Source organism: Polypterus senegalus, chromosome 7 (genome assembly GCF_016835505.1).
Source record: "Polypterus senegalus isolate Bchr_013 chromosome 7, ASM1683550v1, whole genome shotgun sequence".
NCBI classification, from domain to species: Eukaryota; Metazoa; Chordata; class Cladistia; order Polypteriformes; family Polypteridae; genus Polypterus; species Polypterus senegalus.
The window spans coordinates 12,324,333-12,347,702 of NC_053160.1; the positions used below are offsets into that span (position 1 = coordinate 12,324,333).

The window sequence follows — 23,370 nt, forward strand, 5'->3', positions numbered from 1 at the left end:
CTGACAAACCCCAGAATCAACTGGAAAAAATACAGAGGTTCTTCCTCCACTCTGCACAGCACTCACAGTACCAGTGTACAGGCCAGCCATGATATCCAGCAACTTTAAGGGGATCCTGCAAAGTCTCAGGATGTCCCACAGGGCAGCCCGAACTACTGAGTCAAATGCTTTACGAAAATTGACAAAGGCTAAAAAGACATTTTACCTATATTTGTGTTTGTGCTCAATGAGAACCCTCAGTGCCAGGATGCGGTCAATAGTATGCTTCTTAGGTGTAAAACCAGACTGCTCCAATCTCTGGTGGGTGAGCAAGTGATCACGGATCCTATTGAGAACGACTCTGGCAAAGATCTTACCCGGCACTGAGAGTAGTGTTATCCCCCTTTAGTTGCCACAATCCAGGCAATCACCCTTCCCTTTCCAAATAGGGATGACAAGGCTGGTGGTAAAGCTGTCCTCCTGGCATTGCAAGCAATCTTTGTTTCCATCTGGGAGACGGGCATCACCCCAACTGAAAAACTGACTGGTGGAAGAAACCTTACCCAAACTGAGACTACATATAATATAAAAACAATTGGTCTGGATATACATCTTGAAAACAAAGAAGACAGCGTCCTTAAGATAGCTAGAGACCATAAAAGAACTAAGAAAACATCATCAGTACACCATGAAGCTACCAGATTCAGAAAAGAGATCCAAATAGTGAAAAATGAGCCAATTATTAACTATGCTCAAACAACAAAAATGGAAGCCAAACATCATGCCCTACAACAATTAAAGAGCAAATGGCAAGAAAAACCCTTACGTGGACAGTATCCAAAATGAATAACTGACAAAGACGTGGACCAACCACAAACAAGCCGTCGGCATAAAAGACAGCAGGTCAGAAACTGAAGGGCTCATCATTGCTGCTCAAGACCAATGCATCCAGACCAACTTTTACCAAAACAAGACCTTGAAAGACGGCACCAACCCATTGTGTGGGACAGGGATCCCCAACTCTAGTCCTGGAGGGTCCCACTGGCTGCAGGTTTTCATTCTAACCCTTTTCTTAATTAGTGACCTGTTTTTGCTGCTAATTACCTGCTTTTGAATTCATTTTAATTGACTTGCTTTTTTAAGATTTGTTCCTCTGCATTGCTTCATGTCTTTCCTTAAATTGCACCCAAGCAGAAATGAAATGTGAAATGATTGAGCCAACAGAAGACCAGCTAAGTCAGGGCCTCAAACTCCAACCAAGTTCACTCCAGCTAGTTGCTTAATTAGGCTCTGATTCTTGTCGTTAATTAAAACCATTCTTTAATTCCATGACTTGTTCCTGCTCTCGTTGCGCACGTTTCCGAAATTGTTGATTTTTTCTTTTCTAAGAGCACTGGTGAAATTTTTTGTGGACCTGAGCAGATGAAAATTCTTTCTTTATTTGCAGATATTGTATGATGGACACCAGTTGTTTTGGCTCATTTTGTATCTCATTATTGTTTGGCTGCTAATTAAGGAAAAAGAAAAATTAAGAGGTCTGAGTCTTCAAGAGAAAGTTAGATACAATGAATTCAAAAGAAGTTACAGTAATTAGGAGCAACAACAGGTCAGTAATTAAGAAAAGGGTTAGAATGAAAACCTGCAGCCAGTATGGCCCTCCAGGACCAGAGATGGGGACCCCTGGTTTAGGATATGCTACAAGCAAGTAGAGAGAATAGACCGTCTAGCATCTGGCTGCTCAGTATCGGCCAAAACAGAATCCATAAAAAGACATAATAAAGCAGCAGCACACCTCCATGGGTCAATATGCAAACACTATAACATCCGAGTCAAAAGCAAATGTTATGAACTCAGGCTGTCTAAGAACTCTAAGATAAAATCATGGGGTGACTATATTATGGGATATGCCAATACAAACTCATAAAGAAATCAAGACTATCAAACCCATAAAAGGAGAGATCTTGTCTGCTCATCAACATGTCTGTCCCCACTAAAAGAAACACCTCCTTAAAAACTACAGAAACTCTCTCCAAAGACCTACAAATTAAAATCGAGAAACTGTGAGGTATAAAAACCAGAAATATTACCAGTGGCAATAGGTACTCTTGGGTTGGACAAGGAAGGGATGGAAAACTACACCATCAAAATTCCTGGTAATATCAGGATACAAGAGATCCAGAAGATCATCCTGCTTGGCACTGCTCCTATACTGAGGACTTTATCCATTGAATAAACAATCACATCCTCATGGTAGCCCTAAGCTCAAAGGATGAACTCGATTTCATGAGTGAATTGAGCAAGATATTAGGAACGATAATAATAATCAAAGTAGTCGTAGGAGAAGAAGAATAAGTAGAAGGAGGAAAACGTGATAAGTTAAGATAATGCGCTAGCTAAACCTAACTGCTGTCACTTGAGTGCAACAACATCAAGGATAGCACAAGAAACAAGACAGAAAGGTCAAGATGAACACACAAAATGGGAGTTAAGCCCAATAGCAAGCAGGCTTGTTTAACAATTGGTGATCCACAACCATACCTTCCGAAGAATCGTCTTCCTGTGAATGGCAATGAGAAGTGTTCTGTAAAGTAAAAATTACTGAAAGTACCCTCCTCGGCTATAAGCTGCAGTCACTCTTCCATAGTTGAATGACCGATCCAACCCCTGGCCCCCCATCTTCTGCGGGGCTCTATCTATCGAATGCCACAGAAATCTTCATCTGGCTTCTGAAACCGCCTCGAACTTGTAAAATGTAACACGGATGTTCCTGGGGTTTGTGGAATGAAACGCTTAGTGCACATTTCGCTGTAAGTTACCCATCCATCCTCATTCATATGACTCTATTATAAGCCACTTCATATGAAATTTGTAAAAGCAGTGTTAGTATTTGTGATGAACCATCTGTTGGAATGACAAATGCAATGTATATGTCTCTGTTATATGATATTTATTATGGGATTTGTTAAAGCAGTGTTAATGTTTGTGATATGTCAGCTTTTAGAATGTCAATTGCAATACATGTGTCTCTGCTATAAGCCATTTGGCATGGGATTCATAAAACAGTGGTAATGTCTGTGATGTGCCATCTGTTGGAATGAGTCTTAGAAACCAGGCAGCTACACAGACACTTATTTTAATGACTTCAATGGGCACCAATAGAATCTAGCTGTAGACCTCCAGAGCTCCACCCTTTTACATTACAGTTAAGATTACGGTTGTGTGATGGTTACATCACACAAATAATAAGAAATGTGAGAACTACAGCTTTTAATTTAAATTCTTTTTCCAACATGTAATCCATTATAAAAAGACAGGTTTATTTAACCAACCATTCATAATTATATTTTGCTACTCTCTATAGCTCAGCAACATTCATTAAATGCAACGATAAAACTCACTTACCATAATTCTAAAATAAAACAAAAATGCGTGAGATTTACACAAAGGCAAAGAATACAGCATGTCTTTCCAATCACGAGATCATCAAAGGAGAGATAAGGAGTGGGGTTTGCATCAGGCATCATATACAAAAGAAGGATAACATCCGCAGTCTAGAGACATTTCTTTTATCACTATGAATAATTGCAGCTCAGCATATACAGTGTACCACCCTAATTCACCCATGTGTGGCAAAATGAGACAAGTCTAATAAACTGCTAATTTTCTCCTAGAGAATAACTATAATGTGGATAGAAGTGGGAACCGAGACATCTTTTACAAAGCATCGGGATGAGATTTTGAGATAAGTTTGCCATTATCTGATTGAACAAGCTGTGAGAGAGTAGTCTGTTTTCGATGTTCAGACTGCTTTTGTTCTTATGTTACACAATACATACAAAACACAATGGGGTCAGTAAAGAGGGGCTGTCGCCTACACACAACCTGAGTGCCCCCGAGCCACTATGCAATCCAGTTTACAGTTTATTAAGACAGGCTTTTTTCCTTCAGATTTACATTTGGTTTTATATGAGCAAAGACAATATTATTTAGAATCATTCCAGCCACCATCTGCTAAATGGATATTCAGTTGGCAGAATGTTCAACCAACACTCAGTCTGCAAATAGACTGTAAGTCTTTGAAACTGCAGGACGGGCCCATTAAAATTAAATCATGCCTTATTAATCATGGAAGAGCTGCAGACCAGCAACACTTTGTGATCTATTCTGTAAAAGGCATTTGACAAATTTCCCCCTGGGGACAAACAATTCTGTTCTATCAAATAGTGCCTTTCTATCTATCTATCTATCTATCTATCTATCTATCTATCTATCTATCTATCTATCTATCTATCTATCATATAGTGCCTTTCATGTCTATCTATATCTATCTATCTATCTATCTATCTATCTATCTATCTATCATATAGTGCCTAACACATCTATCTATCCATCTATCTTATAGTGCCTTTCATACCCATCTATCTATCTATCTATCTATCTGTCTATCTATCTATCGCTACTGTCTTGCTGTCGGTGGGTCTTTCGATTAGTGTGGTCTGGGGTGGGCGTGGCTGAGTCGTGGCGTTGGAAGTCGGACGTGTTTTCTGTCTTCTGTAAGTTTTTTCTTTATTTCTAACTCTTTTTCTTATTTTTCTGTATCAGGGGGTTTTATCAAATAAGACGCGGCTTTGGCGTGTAGCCATGGCCGCGTCCAAAGGGTCGTCGCCTGGTCTAATGACTAGGTTTTATGAAAATTTTTCCCCGCCGGCATGGGGCTAAAGTACTGGTCGAGCCGCACGTTTCGGCTGAAGAGTGTGTTATGGCTGTCGGTAAAGTTGTTGGTTTTAAGAATGTTCGTTCAGCATCAAGAATGAATAAAGCCGTAGTGGTATTTCTTAAAGAGGAAACTCTGGTTGATAAACTTGTAGAAGAAGGGATTATTATTAATGGCGCTTTGGTTCCTGTTTTACCTCTGTCAGCACCTGCGAAAAAGATTATTTCAAATGTCCCACCGTTCCTAAAGAATGATGTTTTGGTGCAGGAACTCCGCTATGGCCAGGTTTTATCAGATGTAGTGATGATTCCGTTGGGCTGTAAAATGAGAGAATTGAAACACGTTGTTTCATTTAGGAGGCAGGTTTTTATGGTGTTAAACTGTAACATGAAGGAGGACATAAATGTTGCTCTGAGATTCAAGGTTGATGGCTGTGATTATGTGGTTTTTGTTACTTCGGACTCGATGAAGTGTTTTAACTGTGGGAGGGCCGGACACAAGGCCTCTCAATGTAAAAATGAGACCGTTTTACCGGTGGGCCAAAGCGCTCCCCCTGCTTCAGTAAGCGATGAGACGGAGTATGAAAGCGGTGAGGAGGTGGACAGTATGGAGGATGAGGAGACTGCAGAGGTAGCTGAGCTCGTAGCCGGAGCACAGGTTGTGAGTGATTTGCACCCCACTGTAGTGTTAGCAGTCGCTCCTGAGGCGAGCCTGCTGACTACCGAAGGGAATGCGTTGGCTGAGCCCAGCGATCCTGTTGTAAACGAGTCCGTTCAAAGTGCTCAGTGCGAGTCTGTGGAAGGAGAACTAAGTACAAATGAGCCGGAGACTGCGGAGGTCAGTAGCGGAGGGGATAAGACGGCGATGATCGGCACAGAGAGTGCCGCGCCCGTCGGCCCCGCTGTGAATGAAGCTATGGCTACTGACGTGATCGCAGAAACACCGGCGTGTGCTGACGGGCGCCTGACTGAGCGCACTGAGATGAGCTCTGTGGAAGGACAGAGGAGTGAAACAGCAGCGGGTGTGAGTGGCGAGACCGATCAGAGGGAGAGTGCAGGAGTGGGGGGTGTGAGGAGGATTTTACAGTTCGTACTCGAAAACGAAAAGAAAAATCAGACACTAAAAAATCTGCAAAGAAAAGTCACGTGGCTGGCGAGCCATCGCAAGGATCTAGCAGGATTCTTAGAAGTCAGAGTGATTGTCACAGCGACCTGAGTGATCGTGAGCACGAAGGCGGTGACACTGACGTCTCAGTGAGGAGTACGACCTCGTCCCAATACAGACTCAGTGGCGGGTATAACACTGCAAGTATTAGGAAGTTTTTAGACTTCATCGAAGGCAAGAGGGGTGTTAAAGTGGAGGATCACTTCCCTGACCTTCCATTGTTTGTGGTGTCCGCTCAAAGGGTGATGCGCAAAGCGGCACGTCTGGGAATGGACCAAAAGGAAACTACCCGTCTTAAAAATGTGATTAGCAGGGTGCGAAAGTCCATTTTTCAGAAATAATGGATATGTTTTTGAAACTTCTTTATTTTTGGTTGACTTGTGCAGTACTGTTCACTCCCATTTGTGAATCATCAATGCAGTCTTTACACATTGGGAGTTTAAATGTGAATGGCTGTAGGGCGACTGCAAAGAGGGCCGCTCTGTTTGACTTTTTAAACCAAAAGGCTCTTCAGGTCACTTTCTTACAGGAAACTCACTCTGATGTTAGAAATCAGCTGGACTGGTTACGTGAGTGGGGGTCAGGCTGTCCTGAGTCATGGCTCACACGTCAGTGCTGGGGTGGCCATACTGTTCTCTAACACGTCAAATTTACAAATCACTAACATTAGTGAGGTGGTGGCTGGGCGCCTCCTGGTAGTTCAGGTGAAGGATAAGAGCCAAGATCTGGTGTTTATTAACACTTACGCTCCAACAAATGGAGGTGAGAGACTTTGTTTTTTAAAGCTCTGAGGAAGGTGCTGGAGACCTTTGTTAATGGGGAGATCCTGTTGGTCGGAGGAGATTTTAATTGTACGGAGAATAACTTACTGGACCGTAATGGTGCTGAGCCTCACCCAGCGTCTGTCCGTGTTTTACACTCCTTGTTAGACCACTTGGACCTGGTGGACGTCTGGAGAAGTAAATTTCCGTCAGATAGACAGTACACCTGGGTAAAGGGGGGCGGTGGGTGCATTTCGATGGCGCGTTTGGACCGTTTTTACTGTCTGAGGCACCTGCTGAATACGGTTACTAAGGCTTATATCTGCCCAGTCGGATTCTCCGATCACTCTCTGGTGGGAATGAATGTCTCTGTCCCTAAAAAACCCTCTCAATCTCTTTGGCACTTTAATGTCTCCCTGTTAGAGGATTCTCATTTCCTCAAGTGTTTTGAGTTTTTCTGGCTGCAGTGGACTCAAACCAAGTCCAGATTCCCATCTCTTCGGCAATGGTGGGATGTGTCGAGGGTGCAGATTAAAGTTTTTTGCCAGCAGTACACTCAGCATGTGACCAGGCGGTGTCTTCACGAAATGAAGAGCTTGGAGGAGGACATCACAAATTTGCACAGTGTTTTACAGGACTACTTTAGTGAAGAAACGCTTGCTGTTTTAAAGTCCAAAAAACAATCCCTTGCTGAACTCCTGGAGCTTCGTGCCCAAGGTGCCATAGTGCGCTCGCGTTTTCAAACTTTAAATCACTTGGACGCGCCTACTAAATTTTTCTTTAATCTGGAAAAGAAAGAGGCCGAGAGTAAAGGGATCCACATGCTGCAGGACGCTGAAGGTCGCGAGCTGCACACCACGGAGAAGATCAGGAACTTTGCTGTGTCTTTTTACTCTGATTTAATTAAGGAAGGTGTAATTGATTATTCGGGTATGTTGGGCTAGGTTAGGTGTGGTATCTATCTATCTATCTATCTATCTATCTATCTATCTATCTATCTATCTATCTATCTATCTATCTATCTATCTATCTATCTATCTATCTATCAATCATATAGTGCCTTTCCTATCTATCTATCTATCTATCTATCTATCTATCTATCAATCATATAGTGCCTTTCCTATCTATCTATCTATCTATCTATCTATCTATCTATCTATCTATCTATCTATCTATCTATCTATCTATTCTTTTGCTGTCACTCTCTATGAACATGACATACCATTGCAACTCTTTAATATGACTTTATCCATACAATGCAAGACTGGATAGGGTCCACCATACTGAGCTTTCATCTTCACTAGCAGTGAGTAAAAAGCATCACAAATATTTCACAGGTGTCATATTTCCAACATCCTAATAAAACGTGAACAATCTGAAATTTTCTTTTACCAACATCTTGAATGGCAGAGCTGAAGGTTGTGTCAAATCAGCTGTAAAATGTTTAAAAAGCCAGGTCTCACCACATCAATGATTTGCAGCAAAGTCATCCCCAGTTCCACCTGCAGCGGCTGTGAGTCGTTCATTACTGGACGCTCCAGGCGATTGTAGTTCTTCATCAGTTCTTTGTATAATTTCCTTTGGTATTCACCCTGGTGACTCTCTATATGGAAAAAAAAGAAAAACAAAATCTCAGAATTTTCTAATGAGAATAATGGCAGTTTACAATTATTTTACTTTGGAAGCCAAAGTACATTAAACATGATTTAAAATGTTGCCTCCTTAATATCGTGTAGTCATTATCTATTGGGTCATTTTTCATTCCTTTCTTTCACACAGTGCCAAGCTGAATACAGTAAAGCGCCACTTAGTGAGTGCAGATCTAAAACTAAAAGGCCTCTTCCCTTGAAAGCTGGCATATTGTAATCTTTCTAGTTAGCCAATGAAGGGGGTCATTTTGCTTGACTTCACATTATACCCATAATGACTAACACGGTACAACACCCTAGTCCTACAGACATACAAGACACCGATATTTACCGCTATTACATGGAACTGAAGACCTGGTGGAAGAAACTGGCACTCATGGACAGGGACATCTCCTTCTTAATGAAATGTAAAAAGGAAAATCTTATCCCGAAAGGCATCATGATAAGGAATCCAACCATACACACTTATAATACATCTAAGATGTCCCACTTAAAGGTTTTCCAGTGCTGTCTCTGTCCTGGTGTCTGTATAAACATAGGGAACTCCAGTTTCTGTATTCCATCTCACCTGAAGAAGGGGCCTGAGTTGCCTCGAAAGCTGGCATATTGTAATCTTTTTAGCTAGCTAATAAAAGGGGCCATTCTGCTTAACTTCTAACTACGTCCATAACGGCTAACAACACCCTAGTAACTAGTGTGAAATGAGAAAACAGGGCCACGATTGAGGGCTCAAGTCCTTGTTTAATTTTGTCATAGGGGAACATTTTTGTACACTGTGTGGTTTCTTGTTTCTCTTAGGGAAAGAAACACGAGGGTGTTGTACCGTGTTGACATTATGGATGTAGTGAGATGTCAAGCAAAATGACACCTTATATTAGCTAACTGAACAATATGCAAGCTTTCGAGACAACTCAGGCCCCTTCTTCAGGCAAGATGTAACCAGAAATATTAAATATAGAAGCCAGTAGATGAACGGGCAATAGACACCTATTACTGGGATTGAGGTGATAAGTAGAAAGACAAATTTCCTGAGTAATTGTGTTACAAGTTATTGGGATGGCTGTCTACAGGACGCCGATATTTACCAGTCTTGCAAAAGAGTCATCTGCTTTGAAGTTTGAGCTGCTGAAACATACATACAGTTCAATATTGTGAGAACAGAACTGCCTCCTTCCTTGGAAAATGTTGGTATTTACCTGGCTTGAAAATAAACACGTCTGGGGGCATTGGGTTCTAATCAGCATATGAGGGGGTACCTCAAAAATAACCAGAATCTGTACCTGGCACGCAATCTAGACCAAGGGTTCTCAACGTCAGTCCTGGAGACCACCTGTGGCTGCTGGCTTTTGTTCCAACCAGAAAACTATAGGTTTGATAAAAATATATATATATATATACTAGACATTAAGGCCGTTACAATAACGGGCGCTAGAACAGTAGTGCATAAACATTAGTATGAACAGTCTATATTAAATGGCAAGGACCTTGTATGTAGCTGTAATATGTGTCATTGTATTGTGTGCCTTTAAATTTCTCTCTCAGTAACACTGGTTTGTATTTCCTTAAAATGCCTGTAATTTTGTCTGACAGTAATACAGTGGAACCTCGGCTCACGACCATAATTCGTTCCAAAACTCTGGATGTAACCCGATTTGGTCGTGAACCGAAGTAATTTCCCCCCATAGGATTGTATGTAAATACAATTAATCCATTCCAGACCGTATGAACTGTATGCAAATATATATTTTTTTTATGTTTTTAAGCACAAATATAGTTAATTATACCACTGAATGCACAGCGTAATAGTAAACTAAATGTAAAAACATTGAATAACACTAAGAAAACCTTGAACAACTGAGAAAACTGAGGGCTCATTTATACTTCACGCTCAGAACGCGTACGCGTACGCGTCCGCATCATGGCTGCCACGCGTTCCCAGCGTTCATTTCACGCGTCCTCTGAGCAGGTCCTCAGAAATTATCGCGACGCGTGCGCGAGTTGCAGTACCAGCAAAAGTCGGGGCGCTGTATGCTAAAAGTCGGAACGTGACGTCAGAGTCTCTGTTTACTATCTACATGTGACAGCAAGCCTCTATGGAGATCCTTCGGGGATCGATGTGCGCGTTTTGCTTTGATGAATGGTTCAAAGTGTTGAAGCAAAATGCCGACATACAGATGCATTCGTGGTGCTTTTATATTCAAGCGTCGCATATTCCCGATCGTAATGACACGATACATTTTAAAAGTCTCACATACTATCTTTTGTGCCGTCTATTTTTTATTTTTTTACTTTACCTGCTGTCAGGTCCAAGAAGCTCGTAGCGATTAAAAACTGGGATGACGTTTACGATGGTCTGCTTTAATAATAAAGTAAACTACGAGGTTAAAGTGGACATTTCGAGATTAAAGCCGAAATTTCCACTTTAATCACAAAATACACGTTTTCACCGTGTCTTTTATTTTTTTCTCAGTGGCTCAAATACAGCTATACATTATGTTGCCGATGTGAAGTTACAAAAAAAAAAATAGACGGCACTGAGACTTTTAAAATGTATCGTGTCATTACGATCGGGAATATGCGACGCTTGAATATAAAAGCACCACAAATGCATTTGTATGTCGGCATTTTGCTTCACCACATCGAAGCATCCATCCCGTAGGATCGGCATAGAGGCTTTCTGTCACATGTAGATAGTTCCCGAATGTAATGACACGATACATTTTAAAAGTCTCACATACCATCTTTTGTGTTGTCTTTTTAATTTTTTTATTTTTGCAACTTAACAACAGCAACATAATGTATAGCGTTATATTTGAACCACTGAGAAAAAAATAAAGGACACGTATTTTGTGATTAAAGTGGAAATTTCGCTTTAATCTCGAATTGTCCACTTTAACCTCGTAGTTTACTTTATCATTAAAGCAGACCGTCGTAAACGTCATCCCAGTTTTTAATCGCTACGAGCTTCTTGGACCTGACAGCTGCGGCAAGCAGCAAAAGATCACCACACAGAACAAATTAAATGTATGATATTCCAACTCTCTGCACATTTAGAATCTTTAGATTCATACTTGATATCACTTTCATGATGAAATGCATTAAAGTGTGTATGTTACATTTTACATATAATTTCATTTAAATAATGAATACTGTTAATAATTACACACATGGGGTGTCACGGATGGCGGCAATAGCACTGCTGTCTCACAGGGAGTTACGTTGCTGGTATTTCCTGCTTGTATTCCACACTGTGCTCCGGTTTCCTTCCAAAGATATGCAGATTTGGGGATTTGGTGCCGCTAAAATGACGCTAGTGTATGTGTGTGCTTGTATTCACCTTGCGATGAGCGGAGACCTCGTCCAGGGATTGTTTCTCAGTCGTGCCCAATGCTTGTTGGAATGGACACATCCCTGGATTGATGGATTTAATCAATAAACATCCTTTTCACAGATATTGCGGTAAGGTGTTATCGGAATTTAATAGGTGTTTTAGGCAATTCACAACACAGAGAAGCCAAACATGTTCTCACCGTGATAATATCTCGCACTGCCACCTGGTGGACTCCTCCAGATTTACGTAAACACTTCAACGCTTGCGTAGCAGGAGCGTCCGCTGCAGCATGCGTCGCGTCGCGTGAAGTATAAATGAACCCTTAGGACTGGAAGAGTTCGCGCTATAGCCTTATGACCCGCTCGCTAAACACCTTTTTTAATGAGTTTTAAGCACAGGGAAAAAAATGAACATTTGAAAAATTATTAAACAACCAAGAAAAGTAACACTGCAACAATGCACGCGCACACCTGTGTGTGTGTGTGCGTCCCGCGTGCGCCTGTGTGTGTGTGTGGTGCGTCCCGCGTGCGCCTGTGTGTGTGTGCGTCCCGCGTGCGCCTGTGTGTGTGTGCGTCCCACCGGCGCGTGTGTGTCGCGTGGGCGCCTGTGTGTGTGTGTGTGCGTGTCTGTCGTGCACGCGCCTGTGTGTGCGTGTCTGTCTCTCATGCGCCTATGCGTGTGTCTGCACAGGAAATGCACAGGAAGAGACTGAACACGTGCCGTGTGACCCCACGCATGCGCACTTCACCAGAAGACACACACGGACACCTGGACGCACATAAGGCTTTTATTAAAGAGGATATATATATTTGAGGCATTTTGGCAAAGGCTACACATTAATAATACAAACAGGGAAAGCAGAGTCATATGGAGATCTACCAAGACAAAACAGACGTGCAGTGGGTGTCAAAAAAAAGGGGGTAAATACAATACAACACACAGAACGAACACAAATAATCCTCAAAACAATATGAATATTAATAGAAATATTACAAGTACAGAGCAGAATTCAACAGTAGATGAAATCCCATAATACGATTTGGATGTGTACTCCTTGATAGTTGGCAACAATAACTTTTTGTTTAACCTGTGTTTACATTATTTGTCAAGCTCAGGAAATTGATATGTGCCATTGTTTAATTCATCATCATGTTCATCCACGCAGGGACTGAAGCAGATTTATGCTTCTGGGCAGTAAAGGGCATAAAGTGCGGGGCGGCCCACTGAGAACACTGTTAAGACAACTCGCACAGGGTGCTCGATGGCAGACAAGGGCACGTGGCTGGCAAGACACGAGGTACACGGACACTGACACCTACCTACAGGGAGGAAGAGATGGTTCCACCAGAGAGATGCTGGTCGTAGGTCCAGCGAGAGATGGAAGACTCACGAAAGAACCGAGTGAAGCTGGTGGATGAGAAGCGAGGGGCGCCTAGGTCATTGTAGCAACACATGAAGCCCAGTGTTTTCAGGGCAAGAGCCAACCTACGATCCAAGAAATCGAGCCCCAGCCTCACTGGGCTACACGTGTTGGGCCTGCACCAAATTAACAACATTCTGGACAAAAAATTTTAAATGCCAATCAGAAAGCCTTGGTGTCACAATCACTCATAGTCCACTAACAGCTGTGTTTGGTGGACTCCCAGATGTGCTTAAAGTGGAGAAGGACAAACAAACTGTAAGGCCTTTACTACACTATTGGCACGTAGGCTTATCTCTCTCAACTGGAAGAATGCTAACTCACCTTTTTTAAGTCACTGGGTAACTGATGTTATATATTATCTGAAATTGGAAAAAATCTAATTCTCTGTAATATATAAAAACATTTTAAAGACCCTTCCTTTCTAAGACTCAGTAGTACAGTGGGAAAAGGGTCTCTCACTCAACATCTCAGAAAAGGAATGGAAGGTAGCAATGCACAGAATTCACTTGAGCTCCATATGCACAAAGCATACAGTTACTCAACTTATAATGATATATCGAGTGCATTTGAAAACTGTCTAAAATGTTTCCAGGGCAAGATCCAAACTGCAAACGTTGCAGTCGAGCTCCTGCCTCACTAGGCCACATGTTTTGAGCCTTCACTAAATTAACAACATTCTGGACCAAAATCTTTAAATGCCTCTCAGAGAACCTTGGTGTCCCAATCCCTCCTAATCCACTAACAGCTGTGGACTCCCAGATGGACTTGAAGTGGAGAAAGACAAGCAAACTGTAATTGACTTTGTTTTTTTTGTTGCTTTATACAATTTCGTGTATTAGGAATTTGTTAGTGTTCACATACCCCTTGGGGTCAGAGTGCAGGGTCAGCCATTGTACAGCACCCCTGGAGCAATTGCAGGTTAAGGGCCTTGCTCAAGGTCCCAAACAAAGTAGGATCTCTTTTTTGGCAGTGACGGGGATTCGAACCGGCAACCTTCTGGATACCAGCACAGATCCTTAGCCTCAGAGCCACCACCACTTTACCTCACTACTAGCACGTAGACTAATCTTGATCAGCTGGAATAATCCCAACCCACATATTTTAAGTCAGTGAGGAACTGATGTTACACTATATACTATTTGAAATTGGAAAAAATCGAATTCTCACTTAGAGGATCTGTTCGAAACATTTTAAAAACCTGGCGGGATCCAATCAATAACATTTTAGAATAAGCACTTATATCAGGGAGAAAGACTCCATTCTCTCTTTACTACTCTTCACAGTTTTGCTCTGGTTGTTGTCCTTCCTTTCTTTCTCATGGGTGAGGGTTGATTTGATTTTAGTTTTGTTAAGTTTGTCTTGATTATATGGAATGTTATATGGTTTTAATAAAAATACATTTAAAAAAAAAAGAAGCCCAATGTGGGAAAAAAAAGAGAGTACGCTTACTCCACGAGAACAGGAATTCACCAGTTTGGTGAACAGAGTGCATCCATGTACAGTTGAACGATTAATTGTTGGGGTAACACAGCATGCAAACTGGGCTCTGCACCACCACTTTATGTTTTTAACGGACATGTAGAGTGTGGACGGTGTGGTTTTCATTTTAAAACAGGGTTTTCCTTCCTGTTATTGTTAGATTCTTGTTATCTTTTTGCTGTACTTTATTTAGTCTTGCGTAATACAAGTTGCTGTTGCTTTTCCTTAAGTTGCTGCCGTGTATTTCGTTGTGTGTTTACTCACCGCCCAGTTTAAAGAAACCTGTGTGCCGTTATCTGTAAATCTTAGGCGTTCTCAGTCTCTTAATATAAACCGGGTGGCGTAGTCGGATATTTTAACTGTGTCTAGTGTAAGTTACCTATAAGTGTGACCAGACACCCATCACAATTTCATGTCTGATGTGCTTGAACAAGGACTGGCAGTATGCCATAAAAAATATAAATAAATAAAATAAAAAAATTAATTAATTAAAAAACAAAATAACTACAGAGGTGCAGAGTTCTGTTCTCCTCAGAAATTGGTCCACAAGTGAATGTCAACTTCCAATGGATGTGTCATTGAAATCCGGTACAACCTGGAAGGAGGGTAGCTTTCAGCAGTGTGGGTTGAGACCTCCAGTGAATTCTCCTCCTCCATTTTGAGGGAACAGATAGATAGATAGATAGATAGATACCCAAAGTTAGTGGACATGTTCCCCATATTAACCCAGAAAGAACCCATACAAATATACTCCCCATGTAGTAACTCCTGGGCCTTCTTCTTCGAGTAGCTTCTTACTCAATGAACTCAAAAGCATTGCAATAGTCCTTGCTAGAATGTCAGTCCAATCACATGGCACACTCACACACATTCAGAACAAACAAGATTTACCGAATTAGGTTTATACCTGTACTCTCAAATTTGAAACCAAAATGCCTGGAGTAAATCTGATGTACCAGCTCCAAACAGATAGGTATATTTTAAAAGCATAGTTTTGATTATTTCGTATGGGTTTTTTTTAATGTTTTTCTGTGCTCAACTCAAAAATGAAAAACATTTTTCTCCATTCACATCACAAAACACATTTTGTAGCTGGCAACTTTAGATTTTCTTTTTTGCACTATAATTAAATAAAATAAATTGTGACACATGTAGGGTGGTGCAGTGGTAGTGTTGCTGCCTCACAGTAAGGAGACCTGGGTTCACTTCCCGGGTCCTCCCTGCGTGGAGTTTGCATGTTCTCCTTGTGTCTGCATGGGTTTCCTCCCACAGTCCAAAGACATGCAGGTTAGGTGGATTGGCGATTCTAAATTGTCCCTAGTGTGTGCTTGGTGTGTGGGTGTCCTGCAGTGGGTTGGCGCCTTGTCCGGGAATGGTCCCTGTGTTGGCTGGGATTGGCTCCAGCAGACCCCCAAGACCCTGTGTTCGTATTCAACGGGTTGGAAAATGGATGGATGGTGACACATGTATTTCGGAGGATCAATTTTCCGGGCTCATCAGAGATATGTAATACCACTCAAGGACAAGAGGGGGGCGCTATTGCTAACATAATCACCTGCTTCTACCTCCACAGATCCGACAAGATGTCCAGTGACAACAAACTAACTCCTTCCAGGCCATGTCCTATAAAGCCAGGCATCCCCAGAAGGTGGCATCTCACTTTGGATTTAGCCAGACCAACAGAGGGCCATTTCCTACATTTCTGTTGTTTAATGCCACCATCACTTTATTTGTTGAGGCAATAGACACTAGGACTCACCAACATCACAAGTGCATTCAATGAACCGCAGGGAACTTTATAGGGCTGATGATGGACAGGTGGGCCCGCCACTTTGGGAACCACTCACCAAACACATGGAACAAAACACAATCATGGATATGTAGAAATGAAAGTATACACATAATTAAAGGAAAGATGTAAATAATTAAGAAAAGTAACATTGTGACGTGTGGGTCACAGACTTGCACAAGAGTGAAGGTGGTGAGTTCAGGTTTCTTATTGGCAGCTTTATTGTTATTTTAAAGTTATCCAATTGGGAGCTGTCTCTTCCGCACACACAAAAACCCAGTCCGGATGCAATGACGCTGATTTGCTCCCTTCTCAGATTAAAAGAGTAGATGAACATCCAACACAAGAGAGGAGACAGAGAGTGAGCCCACAGCTGAGTCGGGAGTCGGTTTTAAAATGTTCTCCATATGAATCATAAGGCGACAGACGAGTAATGTGGCAAGCCTGTGAATTTGCATTTGCGCCAGCAGCAGACAAGCAATCTCTGCCTGCGTTAACAGAGTTTCGGTGCACAGCGCAGTTGGGGGGTTGTCAGGGTCTCAAAAATCTTACAAAATAATGAATTCGAAAAAGTGTGTACAAATGCAAATAAAATAATTGCTTCCTTAACCTCGGTCACCTCGGTGAACCTGCAACCACGCAGAGTCTCTTTCAGAGGACCAAAGATGGGCTAGGCTCATGGTGATAGATCTGGGCTGGATGGGGGATGTGGAAGGCGTTCAAACCACAGCCAGCTCATTGCCTTCACGTTTGCAACTCACAACTTAAGTCACACCTGTGTAACCTGTGGATTTTAGATTTTCTCACTGACAGTCCACAAACTGTGCACATGGGTAAGCACTACTCTTTATTAGAAACACTAGGGTACCGCAGGGCTGTGTGCTGAGCCCTCTCCTTTACCAATTCCTCACCAGAGAGATTCCACAACAATTTCCAGTCTTTAAATGGCATATAATGAGACTCTCACCAGGATTTGAAGGATAGGCAGAATTATAATTTCTATGCATCTTAAGAGCACATCAGCTGGGACTGAAGAAGTTTTACAGCCATACAAAATGAATTTCTTTTTTTTTTTATCTGTCCGTTAATTTCTTTAGTTTTGATGGAGATGTTGTCTATTCAGCACCCACCCATAAATTAATAAGTGACAGAGACTGGCTCCATTCTGTTTAATTTGGTTCCTACTGTAATGTATTACTGATGAGTGAGTATTTTATATGCTGTATTCTGATCATTAAATAATGAATACTTCAATCAAGTCAAATCAAAGCCGTATACAGTATAACAGAACTGACACTCCTCAATTAGTAGCATTAATGGTACTCATTACGCAGGTTGTATTGTTTTAAGTTAATGAAATTAATTTTCCATCCAGCCCTGAACGCACATACACTCATAACACTGGCTGGGTACTGACACACATCTTTATTGCTGTTAGCCTCAAAGGAAATTCACGGAGCCCTGAATTACATAAAGCTTAATGAGCTCTAACCTGTATAATTCCAATATCATTTTTTTTTTTTTTATCTTGGTCTGTTTTATTAGGTATGAATGAAACTGTATATTATCTTTTATCCATTCCTGAGGATAAGGGCATTTTTAGGTTATTAAATCCCAACACTTTAATAAATCCTAATGTGGTATTTGACCTTTGTGACAAGCCCATGTTACTTTTATTTCTGTTGCAGGTGAACTGATTCTGTCAAAGTCACACAATGAGTAATTGATCAGGATTGAACGTACATTGATTTACTTTTTTGGCTAACACCTTTATCCAAGATGACTTGAGATACAATTGGTTCAATTTCTTTTGTGTTTTTTCCAATTGGAACATGGGCTCATGCTCATGGCTGCATACTGTCAGTAGCAGTGGCTGGGACCGATGGTTCCTGGGATGAATGGGCATCCCAGCAAGTTTGATTAGTGATACCTTTCCCCGTCGGAAGGATGTCATATCGAAAAGGGTATCGCTGCAGCCAGGAGCCGAATGTGGAGTAGGAGGTGCAATGTCGAATGGTAGGGGCCGATAATAATAATGATAATAATAATAATTTGCAATTACAGAGCGCCTTTCACAAACCCAAGGTCACTTTACATACAGAGTTTAAAAAAAAAAAAAAATTACACAGAAGACAAAAGTTAATAGAAGAGGAAAGTTTTCAGTTGAGATTTAGAGGTGGAGAAAGAGGAGCAGGGCGTCACGGTGTCCTTCCTGCGTCACGGTGTCCTTCCTGCGTGTAGTTTGCATGGTTTCCTCCCACAGTCCAAAGACATGCAGGTTAGGTGCATTGGTGATTCTAAATTGTTCCTAGTGGGTGTATGTGTGTGTGTGCCCTGCCCGGGGTTTGTTTGCCGGTCCCCCATGTAGTTAGGATATAGCGGGTTGGATAATGGATGGATGGAAAGAGGATCAATCTTGGAGAGACTGAGGAAGAGAGTTCCAGAGTTGAAGGGCCATAAGGGGCCAGGGAGGAGTCTGGTGTATAGGACAGTAAGGAGATTACTGCTCGAGGACCTGAGAGAGCGACAAGGAGTGTAAGGAGCTAGGAGCTGAGTGAGGTAGAGGTGGGCAAGGTTATGTAGGGCTTTGAAGTTGAGAAGCAGAATCTTGATTTTTAATACTTGATGGAACCGGTAACCAGTGAAGATGGAAGAGCACAGGGGAGATGTGAGCAGAACGCTTTGTGTGGCTGCAGAGTTCTGAATGTGCTGTAGCCTCTGTATAGATTTTGCAAGGAGGCAGATGAAGAGAGAATTACAGTAATCAATACGAGACATTAGGAAACAATGAACCAGAGTCTGAGCATCAGACAAGGACAGAAATGGACAGAGGCAAGTAATGTTATGGAGATGAGAGAATAAAATTCTGGACACATACCTAATGTGTAGCTCAAAGTTAAGAGGTGAATCAAACAAAACACCAAGCAGCAGGTTTGACAATAGAAACAGTGAAGTTGGATGCCTTAGAAAGTTGGGAGTTTGGGCCTACCAGTAACACTTCAGTTTTAATGGCATTAAGTGTGAGAAAGTTATTTTCCTTCCATAGCTTAAGATCAGTGATGCAGTCAGTGAGTGTGCTGGGAGGCGAGTCTGTAGGGGATTGTGTACTAAGATATAACTGAATATCGTCTGCATAACAGTGGAAGTTAAGGCCATGTCTGGAAATAATCTGACCCAAAGGAAGGATATAAAGTAGAAAGAGTAACGGCCCAAGGACTGAACCCTGAGGGACACCACGCGACACAGGTGAGCCATTGAAAGGCTAAGCCAGAGATCCCTAAAGTTGAAAGATGTAACAGGAGGATTTCATGATTAACAGTGTCAAGTAGGAGCGATTTATTGGCTGTTAACATCTAACCATCTCACAACCCTAATCTTAGCCATAGTGTAATTGGGCATGCAAAGGAGTACGTCCCCTCCCACTCAACATTGCCCCTCTCATTCGACATTCAGCTCCTGGCAGCAGAGGCACATACTTGCTCATAGCAGAAGGACAGAGGAAGACCGCCTGCTGGGGGCTTGTGTTTCCTCCAATACAATGGGTGGCAGCATCTCTCTGGTATGGCTCCTGTTTGGACACCCATAGGCATAGCCAGTCAATGCAAAGGTGGCCCCTTAGGGTGCTGTCATCTTATGTCGCAGGTCTGATCTGATCTCCACGCAGGTAGGGACCACGTGAACCCATGTATGTCATCGAACTCTGATGATACAGAGAGGGCGCCACTGCACGCTTGTGCCGCTTAGTAAAAGTGCATACGCTCAGTACACTGAAGGGCGCTCCAGACATCGAGGCATAAAAGTATGATAATAATATCCACGATAAGTACATAATAGGAAACCAGGGTTGTTTCTGAAGGTGCGCACGTTCTGGACATTCCACTGATTCTCGTTGAACTCTTAAGATAGAGAGTGGGCCTCATTACCCACATGGGCTGTTTATCAAAGTAAAAGTACGTACACTCCTTACACCAAGGGGCGCAGGCTCCCTAATATCTATGGTATATACAACAAAGGGTGCTGTTTGTGCTATTGAAGGGGCATGCACCCTGGGCACCAAGAGGGACAACCACAGGTCACTGAGGTCTACTATTACTACCTGCAATGGACAATGAGGGGTGACATCCATCAACCTCACCCAAGGCTCCAAATAAGCTTTGACCAGCATTTACCAAAGGGCTACATGGGAGTTGTCATTCTTTTCGGGGCAACCCTGTTGGGTACTTAAGTGTCAATAGAGCAGATGTCCGCAATTCCAGTCCTGGAGGACCACAGTGGCTGCAGGTTTTCATTCTAAATCTATTCTTAATTAGTGACCTGTTTTTGCTGACAATTAACGTCTTTGGAATTAATTTTAATTGACTTACTTTTTGAAGATTTGTTCTCCTGAATTTCTTCATCGTTTCTCTGAATCACTTCAATTCTTTCCATAAATGGCACCCAAACAGAAATGAAATGAGAAGGGCGTGAGCCGACAGAAGTCCAAATAAGTCAGGGCCTCAAACTCCAACCAATTTCAATCCAACCAGCTGCTTAATGAGATGCCAATTCTTGCTGTTAATTAAACCCGTCCTTTAATTCCATGACTTGTTGCTGCTCTCATTGTGCAATAGCAGACATTTCTGAAATTGTGGATTTTTTTCTTTACTTTTCTAAGAGCTCTGTGAAAATGTTTTGTGGACCTGAGCAAATCAACATTCCTGAGACTTCCACCCTTTTTTAATGTCACAGTTAGCTGGTCCTGTTTTGACTTATTTTGTATCTCATTATTGCTTGGCAGATAATTAAGGAAAAAGGAACAAGTAAGGGAGGGTGGCAAGGTGGCGCAGTGGTAGGTGCACTGGCAATTCTAAATTGTCCCTAGTGTGTAGGTGTGTGTGTGTGTGTGTGCGCACATGCCCTGTGGTGGGGTGGCACCCTGCCCAAGGTTTGTTTCCTACCTTGCACCCTGTGTTGGCTGGGTTTTGCTCCAGCAGACCCCCATGACCCTGTATTTAGGATATAGCGGGTAGGATAATGAATGGATGGATGGAACAAGTAAGGGGTCTGAGTGTTCAAGAGCAAGACAAATAAAATGAATTCATAAGAGGTTTATTAGCAGCAAAAACCGGTCACTAACTAAGAAAAGGGTTAGAATGAAAACCTGCAGCCACTGTGGCCCTCCAGGACCGGAATTGGGGACCCCTGTACTAGAGGGAAGTGCTGGGAGTGGGCTTCCCCATCAGGTAGATGTTCCACCTGAAATGGAAGTGCTTCCAAGTGGCTAGTCTTGTTACATCGCATGTACTCTCGGATCTGGGTTGAGAAGGAGTTGCTCCACCTTCCGGGAGGAGATGGAGTCAGGAGAGGGAAGCAGTGGAGGAGTGAGAAGAAAAGAAAAAGAAAAGAATTGTGGATCATGAAGAACCTGTGTGGACTAAGTATCGTTATATCTAGGATTGGTATAGAGTAATCATGTTTGAGGATTTGGGGCTCAGTGATGCCCCCTAGTGGCCACACAGAATTAGAACCCACAACAACAGGGTTTGAAGTCTAAAGACTTACTATTACTATTATGCCACAGTGCCAGCCTTAGTGTCAGTCCTGTGCTGTACAATTCCACACCTTTCTCACAAGTCCAACACTACTGTAGCTAGATTTCCTCTTTCACTGAGGGCTTGTAGATGAATAAAAAGATGAAAACCTGCTCAGATGTGCTGCATTGGCTTTTCAGATGAGGTAATCAATCAATGTACATTTTGACATGTTCTGAATATCTAGTGAGGTCCATTCTGAGGCAAAAAAGCTGCCATGTGACGTTCTACTCTCTGATATAATCACAAGCAAACAGACAGTAGAAGCGGCTTATGTTTTAAGCTCTGGAGTTCTTTACTATTTTTAGTCTTCTGCGAATCAGACCTCATGCTTTTACTTTCTCTGCTGCAATTTAAGCCTGGTTTCTGAAAGTCAACTGGTGTACCAAACCCCTTTCGTTTTACCATGATTTTATATCAACTCTGCCAGGCCTGCAGTTATGTCCTGAACTGTGAAGAAAGGTAACACAGGTCAACAGGTCATTTTCATCAGAGGGTCGTGTAGTGCTTTTTATGCTGGTTTCAAGCTTGTGTTTTGTTTTTCTCCAGCACATCTAGTTTTTGCGATGAAGCTAGTTATATATTGCACGATATTTGTGACAAGATTTAACGGCAGTTGTCTGGATTTTTATGTTAGACGGCATTAACTGAGACTGATTTCAGTTGTTATCGTCCCTAGAAGTTGTATTAATCATCCAGACAGTTTCTGTTATGTGTGAGGTTCATTCACGATGAAAGCAGAACTTTGATCAAGTACCGCAGATCTTAAGAAGATATACAGTGGAACTTCGGGTCACGAACGTCTCGGACCACGAACAAATCGGGTTACGACCAAAAAGTTTGCCAAACTTTTGCATCTGTTCACGACCACACACTCAGGTGACGAATAAGCCAGTTTCCCTTGCGGTTCGTACACATCGATGATTTCCCCACGTGTTCAGTCTCTCCCTGTGCATTCCCTGTGCAGCGAGTGAGAGCGCGAGAGCACGCAAGCTGGATGCGTAAGGCCAAGAAGGCAGTTAAAGAATGCACCGGGCTTATTTTTAAAGAGACTGATTCGAGCGTTGTTTTAACCTCGTTGTATTTAATGAAGACTTTTTTCTATTGGATTTTCACCTCCACTTCACTTATGTTTACAGCGATCGGTTTGTAGCGTGCATTGTTGCAATGTTACGTTTCTCTTTTCAAGGTTTTCTCAGTGTTATTCAATGTTTTTACATTTAGTTTACTATTACACCATGCATTCTATGGTATAATTAACTATTTTTGTGCTTAAAAATCTTTAAAAAAATATATTTACATACAGTTTGTACGGTCTGGAACGGATTAATTGTATTTACATACAATCCTATGGGGGAAATTACTTCAGGTTGCGACCAGAGTTTTGGAACGAATTACGGTCGTGACCCGAGGTTCCATTGTACAAATTGTACTCCGGCTGTCCACTTAGTGACCAGGATAAATCTTATACTTCACATGTCATCTGTACCAGTTGTTCCAATGGACTGCTT

General features: G+C 42.1%; 1 protein-coding gene across 1 annotated transcript in view; it reads right to left on the reverse strand.

Annotated features, from left to right (window-relative positions):
• chrna8 (cholinergic receptor, nicotinic, alpha 8) overlaps nucleotides 1-23,370 on the reverse strand; it is a 451,499-nt gene that overhangs the window by 302,517 nt on the left and 125,612 nt on the right. The window contains exon 2 of the mRNA XM_039758229.1: nucleotides 8,082-8,221. Within this exon, the coding sequence (XP_039614163.1) occupies nucleotides 8,082-8,221 (140 nt within the window). The remainder of the gene's footprint in view (nucleotides 1-8,081; nucleotides 8,222-23,370) is intronic.